The sequence below is a fragment of the Rhinolophus sinicus genome, linkage group LG07 (assembly GCF_036562045.2).
Source record: "Rhinolophus sinicus isolate RSC01 linkage group LG07, ASM3656204v1, whole genome shotgun sequence".
Lineage (NCBI taxonomy): Eukaryota > Metazoa > Chordata > Mammalia > Chiroptera > Rhinolophidae > Rhinolophus > Rhinolophus sinicus.
This window is the reverse complement of record NC_133757.1, coordinates 88,051,282-88,066,031: the sequence shown is the minus strand read 5'-3', so window position 1 is coordinate 88,066,031 and position 14,750 is coordinate 88,051,282. Positions and strand designations below refer to the sequence as shown.

At 51.0% G+C, this 14,750-nt stretch overlaps 1 protein-coding gene across 3 annotated transcripts in view; it reads right to left on the bottom strand.

Moving 5' to 3' along the window:
* Window positions 1-14,750, bottom strand: part of PEBP4 (phosphatidylethanolamine binding protein 4) — a 207,335-nt gene that overhangs the window by 169,007 nt on the left and 23,578 nt on the right. For 2 of the 3 annotated variants that reach the window (XM_074338233.1, XM_019714030.2), the window contains 2 exons: window positions 12,672-12,808; window positions 8,789-8,915 (listed from right to left, as the gene is read on the bottom strand). In XM_074338233.1, the coding sequence (XP_074194334.1) occupies window positions 8,789-8,915; window positions 12,672-12,802 (258 nt within the window). In that variant the 5' untranslated portion in view covers window positions 12,803-12,808. Of the gene's footprint in view, window positions 1-8,788; window positions 8,916-12,671; window positions 12,809-12,894; window positions 13,107-14,750 lie in introns of those variants that run through there. The other variant, XM_074338232.1, reaches the window with a different exon arrangement.

Genomic DNA, 14,750 nt, shown 5'->3' with positions numbered 1-14,750 from the left:
GGTGGATCCTGTGTGCTCCAAAGTCTTGCTAAAAGTCCAGTTTCCAGAAGGGAAGCGAAGCCACAGGACAACTGGCCACTGGCTTAGTCAAACATGGTCAGCATTACCAAACCCTACGGTGAAGAAGGTGCTGGAACTGGAGTCAGGAGACCCGGCTGGGAGTCTATGCTATTCACCTGAAAAGGCTTACAATGATATGACGCTCTGGAAAGGCAAACCTAGGTAGACAGTAAACAGATCTGTAGTTGCCAGGGGTTAGCAGGGAGGGAAAGGTGAGACGGTGGAGCTCAGAGGATTTTTAGGGCAGCGAAACTACTCTGTATAATACTCTAATGGCAGGTATGTGTCATACATCCATCCAAACTCACAGACTGTCCAACACCAAGAGTGACAGGTAAACTATGGACTCTGGGCGATACTGCGGCTCATGGATGGTAACAAATGTCCCACTCTGCTGGGGATGCTGATAGGGAGGCAGGCTTTGTGGGGGGCAAAGCGCATATGGAAATTTCTATACTTTCTGCTCAATTTTGCTGTGAATCTAAAACTGCCCTTAAAAATAAAATCTATGACAAATGAAATAAATACATCACTTCCCTCGCTATTGTTGCTATTTCCTCATCTGTAAAAGGGACACCAATACCCGCTCTGCCTGCCCGACCCAGCTGTGGGTAGGGCCAGAAGCCCTCTAAAATAGAACACCGTGCTGGCAGGTGTCGGGGGTGCCCTCGTGAGAGACAGGTATCCTCAATGTCCAGATGGCACGGCAACCGCCCCCAGCTCCCAGCCCTCAACAGCCCCCCACCCTGTTCTCAGGTCCTTGCCCCCCAGGAGGCTGTCAGACTACAGTGAGCACCTAGCAGCTACTCCGCCCAGCAGAGGACCTCCAAGTCTACAAGCTTGAACAAATAATAAAGGACATTATTACTCATTTAAAAAGTCCTGAAAAACTTTCTCTGAACTCCTCTGTAGGCGGCCACCTTCTCTCCCCAGTGAAAGCAGGAAACAAGTCACTGTAGCCCTCAACATTTGCGTTTGTCCCTCTACATGGCTCCAACAAAGGCCGGGCAGCTATTTTAAAATCCACGAAGCCTCTGCTCACACTCCTAATTGACCGCTGTAAATAGATCCCAAACGTGTGACGAGTCCCACACAGACGCTTGCTGAGTAAACTTTTTTTTTTTTAAGCCAGGATGCAAACGCACGGAACTCTGCTTTCAAGTCCCATCTGCCCCCTCGGTGGAGAAGCCCACACAGTTTTGTGGGGTTTTTTTTTCCAAAGAAACATGATTTGACCTGAAAAACATCTGGAACCCACTTCCCCAGCACTGCCTAGAAACTTTCGGCCGACATCAGATGCTCACTTACGGAACAAAACATCCTGTGTGCCTGCAACTTGCAAAAGCATCTCTGTGGACTGGGAAAAGTTCCTGGAGGGCTGGGACCAGGCCTGGCCAGAGGTTCTGCAAACCCTGGAGCAGTCAGTGTCACGACAGGAGCGGCGATGAGGGATAAAGAGGAAGGCGCAACGATCAAGGCCAAGCAGCTCCTAGCGAAGCCACCGGGGGGAGCAATGCATCAGTCACGCAAGTGCTTCCGAGCCCGTTCTGTTCACAGCGACAAGAGTTCTCATTCTCACCATTCCGAGATGCGCAAGGTGGGCAGGGCGGGGGCTTGTTTCTCTTTGTGTCCCTGGTACATGTCCAGCAGAGGGGCAGAGAGGAAAGCTCCAACAGGATCTCCTCTAGCGAATGGATGCATGAATGACACCCCAAAGTCCAGCATGGACCTTGGGGGCTATTTTCCAGTAATCAGGGTGGGTACAAGAGGCAAAATGACATAGGTGGAAAGAGCAGGAAACAGGAAGGAGAGAAACCTGCCATCTCAGGCTGGTTCCTCCACTTCCCAGCTTTGGCGAGTGTGACCTTGGACAGCGCTCCGTCTGCAATTGTGGGGATCATCCCTGCTCTGCACAGCTCCCAACACTGCTGGAAGGATCCTGTGAAATCCTGCACAGCAAGTTTCTTCACAACCTAAACATAGGACTGGCAGGGTTAGAAGTGATGAGCTTCTCTTTCACCTGGTCGCATTGTGGCCAGAAGCACCCCTATAACAGAAGGCTGAGTGGCCTGGGCTGGGGTGGGACGCAGCTGGGTGATTTCAGCAGACTGGCCTGGGACAAAGGATCAAATGACATGTGAGCAGGTTATCCATGCACGCGTGCACCCTCGTCGGGATGCTGGACACCGCCTTACCAGTCTTGGCTCCACCTGTCACCCCTCCTGTTACAACCTCGCAGGCTCCTGCGTCTGGGTCAGAGACTCACACAGGCCTCCCAGAGTTTCCTGCAGCCCAAACCCTTTTCCTGCACCTTCTACTCTTCAGACTGCAAGCCAATCTCTTGTCATAATGACCACTGATGCCATTTATTGCGTTCCTATCCCATGCTAGACACTTGGTTACAGTCGCATCTCATTACTTCTTCCTTAAACAATCACTGATGCATTGGTGGACCCCCCACTAGATGCCTCACCCTGATCTGACTTTACTTTCTGCCCACAGCTCACTGTCCCGGAAGTCCTGTCCCCATCGCTCAGGAGCAGCCTCCCCATTGCCTGTCTGACCTGACCCCTGCAGGCTGGCTGCTCTTGACCATCCCATATCCTCACCCCAGCAAGCCTGGCCATCTGGAAGACTCCAACTCCCACCCCTGGTCACTGAGGACCCAAATCTAGGCCTCTAGTCCTGACTTCTCAGCATCAGCCCCTAGACCTGCTTATTGGGCAGCTGCCTCTGGTTGCATGCAGGGTCCTTAAATTCAGTGTATGCAGAAGTCATGGCCCCTGTCTGTCTTCCCTGTAGACCTAGTACTTCTCTTGTGTCCCTTACTTGGTGAAAGCGTCATTATTAGAGACAGGGCCCAATCACACCTGTCATCCTGATAATTATTAACAGCACCCCCTGCACGCTCCAAAGCGTCCTGTGTTTTAGGATAAACTATAGGCTCAGCTTTATTCTTACCTACCCATCTGCCCATCACAGAAGCCTGAAGGTCATATGGCATTTTCCCTCCCCTGTGCTCTCCGTTCCTCTACAGTCACTAAGCCCTGTGGATTCAATCTCCTTTATATCTCTCACACCCAAGCCACGGTTCACGCCCTCACCTATATGGCGTCAGCAGGGTGCTCTCCTGTTTTCAGTCTCACCTTTCTTTCATTCTCCACCTGTGCAGCCAGGGTAACCTTCCTGAATTGTAACCTTTAGATTGATCACATTCACCAATCTAAAACTCAAATGGTGACACTGTCCTTCCCAGCTTGGCTTCTGGATAAAATGCAGACTCCACTCCAGGGACCACAAGCTTCCATGGCCCCTCCCAGTGTGGCCCTGCCCCTCCAGAGCCTCAGTCCTCACCAGGCCATGCAGACTCCCCGTCTATGCCCTACCCATTCATTGTCCACAATTAGGCTTGGGCTCACCTCCTCCTGGAGGCCTCTCCTGATTCCAGCTCGGCTTGGCTGCCCTGGTGGTACCCATGGTTCCTCTACTGCACCACTGATACCAGCGGGGAACTTTGCCATCTACCTGTCTGTCTCCCCACTTAGCCTGGGAGCTCTGTGATGGTGCCTTTTATCTTTGAATTTCTAGCCTTAACATGGTGCTTGTGTGTTCAGTAAACATCTGTTAAGTGAATCATTTCACATCCCAGATACCAAAGCTGCACTGTCCCTGGAACAAATGGGCCTGCACTGGCCGCCCCCACAAGCACGCACCCCCCTCCCAGCCTCAGTGTCGCTTCTGGCCCCATCTTTCCTGAATGAGCGACTCTGCACATGCACTGGGGCTGCTCTAACCAGCATTAGCATCTGTGACCACAGCACCCCGATTTTTCTCTGTGTGTGAGAAGGGTGTGGGTGGCTGATGAGCACCGCGGGCTCTTTCTGTCTTTGAGGAGAGTTTGTGACTCCACCACATGCACTTGTCTCCAGATTTCCAAGTCTCATACAATTTGTGTCGAAACTTGTGTCTCTACCTGGGGCCCACAGGGCAAGGAAGTGGCCCCCAGGAGACAGCGACACAGATGCCACAGGTCCAGGGTGACATAAGGAGGTGCCTGTCCAGCCGGGTAAAAGGGCACACTGAGTCACCTGCTTTGCGGGGAGGAGACATAAGGCCAGCTGAGCCTGATTGGAAAGCTGAGGGACCACAGGACCGTCTGCTGTGGTCTTTGTTCCTTTCCTCAAATGCAATGCACATTCCCCACTTAAAGGCAATTTCTTCACTTCAAAAGGATTCCAGCTGCTTAAATTCAAGGTGAAGAATCAGCCCAGTCAAGAAGTTTCTCAGGGGCCTTTCAATTTTCATTGGCTTGAGAAGGGATGCATTTTAAGATGTTTTTGCCTCTTAATGTCTGTCAGAATGCCAGGGGAGAAAGCTTCCTCTTACTTCAACACCTCTCTCAGCGCTCAGCGGCTGTTGGCACAGGGACGCTACATATTTTCCTGCATTACTTTGCCTTCTCAGGAACCCAACTGACTTCCTTGCTCTCTCCCTGCTTCCCCCTTCCCACCCAACCCAGCCCCAGCCCACACCCAGCCTGAATGGAGGAGACACTAGAGCTCGCCCAGGGCCCACGAGGCTTTCCTTCAGGACACCCAGCTGCTTAAAGGGCAAACCACTGGACTCCCATATCTCATAGCTCACACTCCATGAGGTGTCCTTCCACCTGTCATTCATTCATTCATTCATTCATTCACTCATTTATTCATTCAGCCAGTCAAACACCCACTTGTTCACCCTGTCCACCAACATGGGTCTGTGATGCTGGGAGGGGCTGTGGGTTGTTCAAAGAAATACAACTCATGGTCTTATAAACTGGCTGAAGCTATGAATACCCAACCACAATGTAAAACAGAAGGAAGTAAACTTTGGGTATGGAGGGTGGGAGACATTAAAAAGTTTCAGAAAAAGAAGCAATTAGCTAGGGATGGGGTTGGGTCCAAAAGGGAGGCAGTCGGGTAAGGCTTCTTGGAGGAGAAAGCATTTTGGTGGGGGCAGGGTACCCTAGAGTTCAGGGCCCAAATATGGGGAAGTAGCTTGAGCAAAGGTGTGGATAAAGGAAGTTCTCTGTCCTATGCTCACTGCTCCCCTCCTTCCAGGGCCTTGGGGCTCTCTGGGCATGTCCACTGCTTTGGTGGCATTGCCTTAATCACCTTTGAAAGACGGCATTGTCCCCATACAGGCAGTCACCAACCTCTTGCCCTTTTCCATCAGGCCCTGAGCTTAGGAAATGCCTTCATCCTCTTCTCTGTCACTAGGACTGAGGCTCCCCCACCCCCACTTTTGAGGGACCCGGTTCATGATAGCAGCGACTTCCCCTCCAACTTTCCTAGCCACTCTCTCTAGAGGTGCATATTCCCTCTACCCCTCAAGGAAGCTCCAGCCACCAGCTCACTTCTCACTGTCCCTGGCCTGTCTCTACCTCCTTGCCACTACCTTTCTTAGCAACCACTGCTCTTCCTGTCCTAGGAAAGCATCCTCTCAGCAAGCCCTCCCCTACTCTGCCAGCACCTCAGTGTCTCCCTGAGAGCCCTTGCCAGTGGTCCAGGGGTCAAGCCTCTGCAGTGGGGCAGACCTGGATTTAAACCCTGGCTCTGCCACTTTCCAGCTCTGCACTTGGCCCGATTCCTTCCATCCATCCTTCCTTCCTTCCTTCCTTCCTTCCTTCCTTCCTTCCTTCCTTCTTTCCTTCCTTCCTCCCTCCCTTCCTCTCCCCCTCCCTCCTGTCTTTCCGTCTATCTGTCTGTAGGAATTTCTCTTGTTTTTCCTACACCTTTCCCCTTCTGATAACCAGCACCTTGCTTCTGCTTCAGGGCAGCCATCCTCTGCTGCCCTCAGCTCTTATAGATTAAGTGGGGTGGCTCAGGGTCACTGTTGGGCTCAGGGATAGGCCTGTTATCCAAGCAGGATGAATCTTGGGACTTTCAATGGTTAGAAAGGATCAATCTATTCCCACTGGGATTGATAAACTAGCCAAACAAATCTGAAGCCAATGTTTTTTGTCATCATATGCCAAGAGTCTGTTTACACTATAAACCAGTAGAGAAAAGGGAGAGATATAGATTCCTGGTGACGTTGTTTGAGCACCTGGATCCAGTCATGCCTGAAGGCATCCCAGGAAGTTTCAGTTTGTGAACCAGTAATGCCGTCCCTCTTTTTTGGCACAAGACAGTTTGAGTTGGCTTTTGTCACTTGCCCCTAAACAGCCTAGACTAAAGAAAAACTTAACTTGCAGATGTGATGAGAGCATTCAATGAAATGGCATGACTAGTACCCAGCATAAAGTGGGGTACCACCGAATGAATGGTGGCTTTTGATAACTAAGTGAATCTGCCTTCTCAAAGGCCAGATTTCCATAAAGTATAGTTCTAGTAGTAGAAATACTACTTTTTCTTTCTGTCTTTCTACCACCACTTTGACCAAACCATCTGTTGTGAAATCTGCCCTCTTTGGCTTTCTTAACCACAACTCTGTGTCCTTCCTAAATTTCTGTTTTTCTCCCCCACCCCACCTCAGGGCTGAGACAGGGTGGGCGATTTCAGGATCTGGAGAAGGCGATGTCTTCTCTGCATTACATGCCCATACCCCCAGGACAATCGGTATCAACTAAACAGAATGAATTGCAAAATATCAACTAAACCAAATCCAAACTTGCTTCAAACTTGTGCGTCCCACGGGCACCAGGTAATCAGAAAAGTCTACACTGCCATCTAGTGGACATCTGCCGCAATACCACGCAGCGCAGAACGGAGCCCTCGGATGAGAATTTCCTCTTGAGACAGTAACTAGGGCCGTGAAACCATCTGGTCCAACCTCCTCACTCCTTAAGTGACAAACCGAGGACAAGTGAACTAATGGTGAGTTAAGGGTCCTGTCCCACTGGGCTCCTGCCCTGCTTCTGCAGCCTTCCACCTCCCGTCCCACGAGTTAGAATCAATGAGGCCTTCATTTCCTCGGCTTATCCCACCCATCCATGTGTGACTCAGGCCAAGGGTCTCCAGGGAGGAGGGCTGGCATCTGTGCATGCGCGTGCATGTGTGTGCCTGCGTGGGAAGCTGGGGAGGGTGGAGGGAAAGGAGACCCAGAAGATGTCCTCATTACTTGCTTGCTCGGTCTCCCAAAAGAAAGGATGCTTGTCATGGTTACAAACACATAGCCTGTCAAAGCTTTTTGTTTTCAGCCTCATAAATTGTGAGACATATCACAATCTCTTTGTTCCCTGAGAATGAAAAACAGTTCACGAAAGAAAGGAAAATCTATCCCTCTACCTCCAAGTAATCTTTACGACCCCCTGCCCCTGAACTGACTGTCTTGCTCTGTCTGCGCTGACTGCCACTGGGCTGGACCAACAGAGGGGAAGAGCCAGCTGTGGCTGCCCCTGCCCCCCTGCACAGAGGGGACCAGAAGGCTGGCTTCGGTGTGCCTGTGGTCATATTCTGACCATCACCCTCTGTCTCTACCCACTCAGCCTGAGTCTTGGACACATCCTGGGTTGATACTGGCACCTCCAACTAAGACAAAGCAGAAAGTGAGGATCGTCTTCCACCCATGACGCTTTGGGAGCTCAGTCTGGCCTGGGAGTCAAGCAAGAAAGAAGCAGCGACCAGAACACTGCAGCAGCTCCCCCAGGACATGGCATGGCTGCTGGGAACAGCAGCCGCAGCCCTACTTCCCACATCCATGGCCCTTCCCCAGGTTTACTGCATCCCCAAACCAAGGGAAGCTTCCAGAACAAGACGGTATGAATCATTTCCCAGTAAAAGGAATAGTTCTTTCTGTTAGGTCTCTGAATGTTAGGTCTCTGAGACCTTGACTTCCAGACAGAGCCATGTCTGCAAGAAAACAACAAAATGTCTGTTGGCCTGCACCTGCAGACAGAGCCAAACTTGAGGTAACAGAAAACGCCACAAAGCAGCTACTGGCTTACAGGCAGTCAGCATTTTCTGTTCAAACAATGCTACCCTGTCAGCACAGCCCCTATCAAACCCTCCTCACCCCTTCCCTTGGGGCTGCAAGTCTCATTTAGACGTACAGCCCGGGCTGTAGCCATCTTTGCTCAGCCCCATAGACTTTCTCTTAATAAAATAGACCTTCTCTTAATAAACTTTCTTGCCTGATGGTGTGCGTTCCTTTATTGGTCAACCTATCAATTTCCAATACCTGTAGTGCTTCAATCTTCTATTTCAGACAACTTTGGGCAAACTTTTGAGCATATTTCATATTGCAATGACCAAGACTCAAAACGCACTGACCTCTGCTTATTTAGCCTACGTGAGAAGTACTGCCCATTACAATCCAGCTCCTCCCCTTTCAGAAGGTCATTCTTAAAGCCCAGCCACCTTGCACCTTCAGCAAGGAGTCCCCAGAACCCCGTCTCTCTTCCTTTTCTCTTTAGATTCCAAAGCACGCATAAGCTGGTCTCCACAATTACTGAGGGGCCAGGCTCAGGGGCTCAGGGGCTGCAGGAGCAGGGAAAGGCCCATGCAGAGTGGCCCCTGCGCCTTGAAAAAACCCCCAGTCTGCAACCCTCCCACTCACCCCAACCTCCTCCAAGGCCATGGGGCTGCTCGAAGGAAGGCACATGCTTATGTCAACAGCCATCTGGTACCACCAGACCCAACCCAGATGGCTGTGCACCGAGCTTCTAGTTACTCAGATGAACAAACTCAGAGGCAAACTGAGACCCACAACTCTCCCTGTCCACCCCAGCCCAGACCTGCTCACTCACCTCTAAGGCCCGAGGGAACTTGACTGTTGGCGCGGGCCAGTGGGTAATCTTTAGCCTGTAGTTATTGCAGTCAGGAACAAACATGCAGCCGATATTCCCCAACTCTGGGTAGAAAACTTCAAGGCCCCTGTGGAAAGAAGAAAGTTGTTGGCCCATGTCAGGGTTTTAGGGGAGCCTGGGATTCACAAGGCTTCAGTCTCGCACTGTTGGGAATGTAAAGTCAAGTGGGATTGAATCCTAGACCTGCCCACTAACTAGTTGTGTGGCCTAAGAGGACTTGACCTCTTGGTGTCTCAGTTTATTCAGCTGTAAAATGGGAACACTAATCGTACCTACTTACAGGGTTGGTGTGAGGAGTTAGATAAGTGATCAATGTTTATAGCAGAGCCTGGCCTGTTGTCAGCAGCGAGGAAGTGTTAACTATTGTGAGTGTTTACTTCTCAAAAAGAACATACATCCATAGGCAAACTTGATCAGTGTCTTTAAAATAGGATTGGGTTTATAAGAATAACATTTACACATTCCTTTTCAGAAATGTTCGTATTACGTAAAGAAGGGTTTAGCAAGTTAACACAGCCTTCATCCTGGGCACAGAATGTTCTCTGCCCTACACAATTAAGATCCTCTCAATGTTTAAAATAATCCACTTCTTTGGGTTAAGTATGGCCCAGATCCTAGGCTCTTGACCTACTATTACACTTTCAAACTGCAAATATCTCTCAGGGGGTAAAACCTAGTCACTAAGACTATAGTAGGAACCTATTTGTCTACTTCCTTCTTGAGAAGAAGGGCCTGAACAGCGTAAGTGCTCAGAGAATCCGGCTTCGTGGGACGGCTGATCCCACAATGCCAGCAGCCTTAGCCTTGAGGGCTCACCTGTATTTGAAACTCAGGGATGTAAGCCAAGCTTTCAAACAGGTGCTTAAAAATATCTTGTGTCAACTTTTTTTCTTTACTTCTCTTTCCTCCCTGCTCTTCCGTCACTTTTTATCATGAAGACCCAGGGTCTCTGTAGGGTTTGTCAACCGATGGTTGTCGGTGCCAATTCAACGCCAACAGGAATCCCCGGTTTGGGCTCCGGTGAAAGAGGAGACTTTACTTAGTACAACCAGCTCAATTGTGATACAGCACGGCTGTGGAACAGCTTAATAGTGTCACAGCTCAATTAAAAAACAGCATGGCTCTGAGGAGGTCCTGGGTCGGTGTGGGGTGGCATGGCCCCTCTCCAGCTAGACTGCTCTGCCCAAGTAAGCCATATCTTCAGCTCCAGCAAGGAGAACACAGCCTTCAGTGGAAAGGGAAAAGATACTCTCCAAGCCACAGGAAAGCTGACTTATATGGAGGGAAATCCCCACCCCTGGTCCCTGATTGGTTTGTTCTCATGCATATTAGGACTCCAAATCCTCACAGTTTGGTCCAAACAGCACTGTTCTGGCTGGTCAGAATGGTGCTGCTCTGATTGGTCAGTACAGATGCTAATAAAGCTATAGCTGTGCGTCTCCTGTTGAAGGGTAAAGTCACAGTCCTATTGGTTGAAATACGATGCCAGGAACTCCTTTATAAGGCATGTCAGTGGAGGCAGGCAATTCAGTGCAGACTTCTTCCTGAAGTGCAGCTTTCAGGCTTGTGTGAGAGGCCCCTGTTTACCAACAGCTGCTAGGCTCTGTTTATAAATTCGAGCCCAGTTAGCCACCAGGAGCCCTTCCCAACAGGTACATTCATTCTTGAGGTCAACAGGTTCATTTGCTTAAGATGATTCACTGAGAGAGAAGGGGTAGGTCCTGAGCCTTTCTAAATAGCCCAGCATGGCTGAGCATTTCCACAACCCACCAGTGGTCACCCAGAGCTCGCCACAGTTCCCTGCTGGGGGTGATGCCTAAAGGGGACCCAGTGAGAATGTAATTTGGGGGAGTAGGTCTGAAGGGGGACCTCCCAAGGTCTGAACCTGAGAAAAAGGCAAGGACAGCTTCCTGATGGGGGAGCCCCACATTTCCTCTCCCACCCTCACCCTTCCAGAGGCTTCTGAAGTCCCACCTTAGGAAAAGGTAGCCGGAGCCCACAATGCCCGGCAAATGCAAGATTCTTCCTTGGGCCAGCACCCCAAAACCCAGATTCAGGCTGACTGAGGCAGGACAATTCACTGCTTGCTGAGCAAACTTGTTTCTTCCCAAGTTTATAGTCATTCCTCTTGGATGTCATGGTTTTAATAGCTTTTGAAGAACTTTTAGAGGATAGGTTTTCACTTATCTTCACATCAGCCTTTCAAGGACCATGTGGTTTGTTTCTGCCACAACTCCCTGCACTGAAGCTAGTGAGGGTACCCTCACTGGCAAAAAGATGGAGATTTAGCACATGGCATGGGACTGGAAAAGGCCAAGGGGCAGGAAGGAGGGAAACTGAGGACCAGAGGGACCTTCCTTGGGGGACAAATTTTAGCTGCAAATGCTAAAATCATTAAGCAAAATCAGCAAGTTGAAATTTGGTGAGTGGTCCTAAAGCCACAGAGAGTGACCTGGCAGGGTCTATACCGGGGGATAGAGGTTAGGGCTGTGCTCGCCAGCCCGTCACACCCATGGGTGCTGCCAGCCCAGCCTGGGAAGTCCTCAGGTTGCTCCGTATAGCAGGATCAGGATGGGCCAAGAAGCATGAATGGGCCTCTGTGCTGTCTAACAGTTTTGCCAAAGGCTGGGATCAGGGCAAAGAAAGAAAATTTATTAGATTTGCAAACGGCACCAAGTTGATAATTTCCAATTCCGATGATCAAATTGGCTTAACAGGTCTGGACAAGCCCAAGATGAACTGAATAAAAAATTAAATTTAGTAAGAATACATTTTAAAACTTGCATTCAAGTTCAAAAACCTCAAAGGTGCCATCTTTCTGCAGTGAGTGCCCTTCTTGTTCATGGTGTGCCTTACGTGGGACATGTTCTGATCTCCATCCCCAGATTTGGGGCATCTCTTGATCTCCTGACGAGACAAGGAGGCATCGGAGAGAGTGTGGGAAGTGGACCCTAGTCCCAGCTTCGGGGTTATGTGACATTACATAAGGGGCTAGAGTGGGGAGGAAATGGCATCTACGGGGTCACCCCAATAGATCAGGTGCACCAGATATTATTCCATTTCATACAACAATACCTTGAAGCAGCCATTATCATTTTTCTCATCTCCCAGATGAGTAAACTGAGGCCCAGAGAAAGCTAAGGAACTAGCAGAGTCTGGTTGCTGAACTGAGATGGGGGAAATGGACCTGGATGTGGCCGGCAGGGTCCAATATACTTCTATTGGTCCCTGTTTCCCTTGTGTTATCCCCTCCCCTTGAGTGGGGGCTGGATTTAGTGACTTACTTTAACAGAGAGAATAAAACAGAAGTGATGGGATGTCTCTCCCAAGAGAAGATGGTGGCATCTACCCTCTCTCATCCGCTCTCCTTCTCCAATCCTTGCTCTGGGGGGAAGCTGGCTGCTGTGTTGTAAACAGCCCCATGGAGAGGCCACATGCCCTGTGACTGAGGCCTGTCACAGTCACATGAGCAAGCTCGGAAGCAGAAGACCCCACCCTGACCAGTCCATCCTTCAGATGAGACCGCAGCCCCAGCCAATAGCTTCACTGCAACCTCCTGAGGGACCTGCAGCCAGAGATGCTCATATGAGCCCAGAGAAAATGTGAGACAATGGGAATGTGCAGCTGTAAGTTTCAGGGTACTTTGTTGTGCAGCAATAGAGAATGACTACAGCGGGCTCATCTGCCCTGTCCCCCACACTGCACGGCTCCTCATTCTCTGCTTGTCTGCAAAGACTGCCTTAGGACATGTGCTTCTTGGTTCTGGAAACACCCTTCCCTGAGACCTCTGCCCAACGGCTTTCTGAGGTCCCACCAGCCTTACTTGCAGATAACAGCGTCAGTGTCAGTCAGGGCCTCGTACACACACCGGTCATTTTCCTCCTCGTCGGTGGTGACCATCACTGTAAGGCTCAGAATCAGGGCAGCCGTGGCCAGCCTCATGGTCCAGCCCATGCGCACCTGGAACAGAAGGAGACGTTAGAGCTGCCAGGCCCTCTGTGGGGGGCGTCCTTTCCACCCTGCACACCCCCACTCTAGGAGCCCACCTGGTATGACAGAGACTTCTGATGAGCGCAGGGAGAGGAGCAAGCAGCTGCCTGGGTGCCAGCAGCTAATCTGCCACCCGGACACAAGTGCCTTAGGAGGACCTGGGCCTACTTCAAGTTGGACTCAATTTGCAGTTCCAGTTGAGGCCCCACCTCTGTCAGAGCAAGGCTCTGCTGTCACTCTAGTCCTGGCTGCCAGAACTAAGAGCGGTTTGCAAAGCAGACGTGCTTATATAAGCCTGTCAGCACAGCCTCTCATCCTGCCCCCACCACTCGCCCCGTGTGTGGTTGGTTGGCCAAGGGCCAGCTTGCTCTTTTGTCTTTAAGGCAAACCCTGGAAAGCTGGTGACCCCAGGCTTCAGGCTGGGGGCAGGTTCTGGGGTGCTTGCAAGAGCCTGACCTTGGTTGTTTTTCCAGGAGCAGAGGTTTGGCTGGGCCGTGCCCCTTGGACAGCTCTGTTTCTGCTGCCCACAGCTCCTCTGCCACCTGTCTTGACAGCCTCTAGGCGGTCTGATGGTAGATGTGCTTGGACACAGCGATCTTGTGCAGGAGGGGCTGCTGCATGTGGGGTAGGGCCTCCCCAGCCCTGAGGCCAGCTCTGAAGGGCCAGCTGAGGACAGAAGGGCACGTCCGACTGCACCTTGCAGCAGTGCTGAACTCAGCACTCTCCCGAAATCAGTCTCTGGAGAAGAAGGCCAGCAGAGCTGCCAGGGAAGGGGGAAGCTTGCACCAGTGCCACGCTGGGATGAAGGCGGGGCCTGGGGCTGAGCCATACTGAACTCCTCAGGGAAACGGGCCTGTGGAAGGAGTGTGGGGCTCGGACTGGACCCAGAGTGGGCAGGGGAAGATCAAAGGCGGTTCTCCCACAGCCTTCCCAAATGATCTCATCTCTGTCCTCTCTGAGTCAGGGGTGTGGGGGAGTGCAGGGGGAAGGTCCACCAGCAGGGAACTGAGGACTCCTGGGGTCTGCTCTGAGATCCTTCAGGCTGCTGGTGTGTGTGTGTGTGTGGGGGGGGGAGCGGGGGGGAGGGAGGCACTATGTACTACTTCTCCCTTTCAAAAATAAGTAATATGATTCTGTGGCCCCTGTGCCTTACCAAGGAACATGAGATCAGAGTTATAAAGCACATGCGACTAGATCTTTCCAATTGAATTCCTGTTTCCAGAATTCCAACTTCTCGCAAAAAGCCCTTCCTTGGGGCTACAAATTAAACACGTTTCTCAACAATGAGACTCCCTGGCGTATGATGAGGGCTCCCCCACAGAGAACTCATCCTCAAGATCTCTCCAACTAGAAAGGTCTCCTGGTAGCCTCCTCACAAGATGGTTGCAAGAGTGAAGTGACATGAATTATACAAGGCACTTAGTCCGGTCCCTGGCACCAAGGGGATGCTCAATAATGTATGGATGGTGTAAGTATTCTTCCATACAGTCACTCATTCATTCACCCATTCATTCGTTCCTTTGTTAGCCATCCATTTCACCAACAGGTACCGAGTACCTCTCATGTGCTGGGCCCTACTCCCCTCTCCTTCTGGGGTATAGGGCCCCTGTCCTCATGGAGCTCACAGGACAGCCAGAACCGGAGGACAATGCCTCCAGAACGGTTTTCCAAGGCCAAGAGAACCTTGTCTTCAAAGTGGTGGCCATTAGAGAAGCCAAAACTTTCCTGGGTTCCAAGAGCCCTTAGCACCAGCAATGAATGGCTGTCTGAGGGTGGGGGAGTGTCCTTAGCACAGCGTTGCCTCTAGTGAGCCCACCCACCTGAGCAATTCTTCCTCACGCAGTATGTGCTAGGCTTTTATTGTTGAATCCTCATGATGACCCTCTAAAGTACGGGAGACTGAGGCACGGAG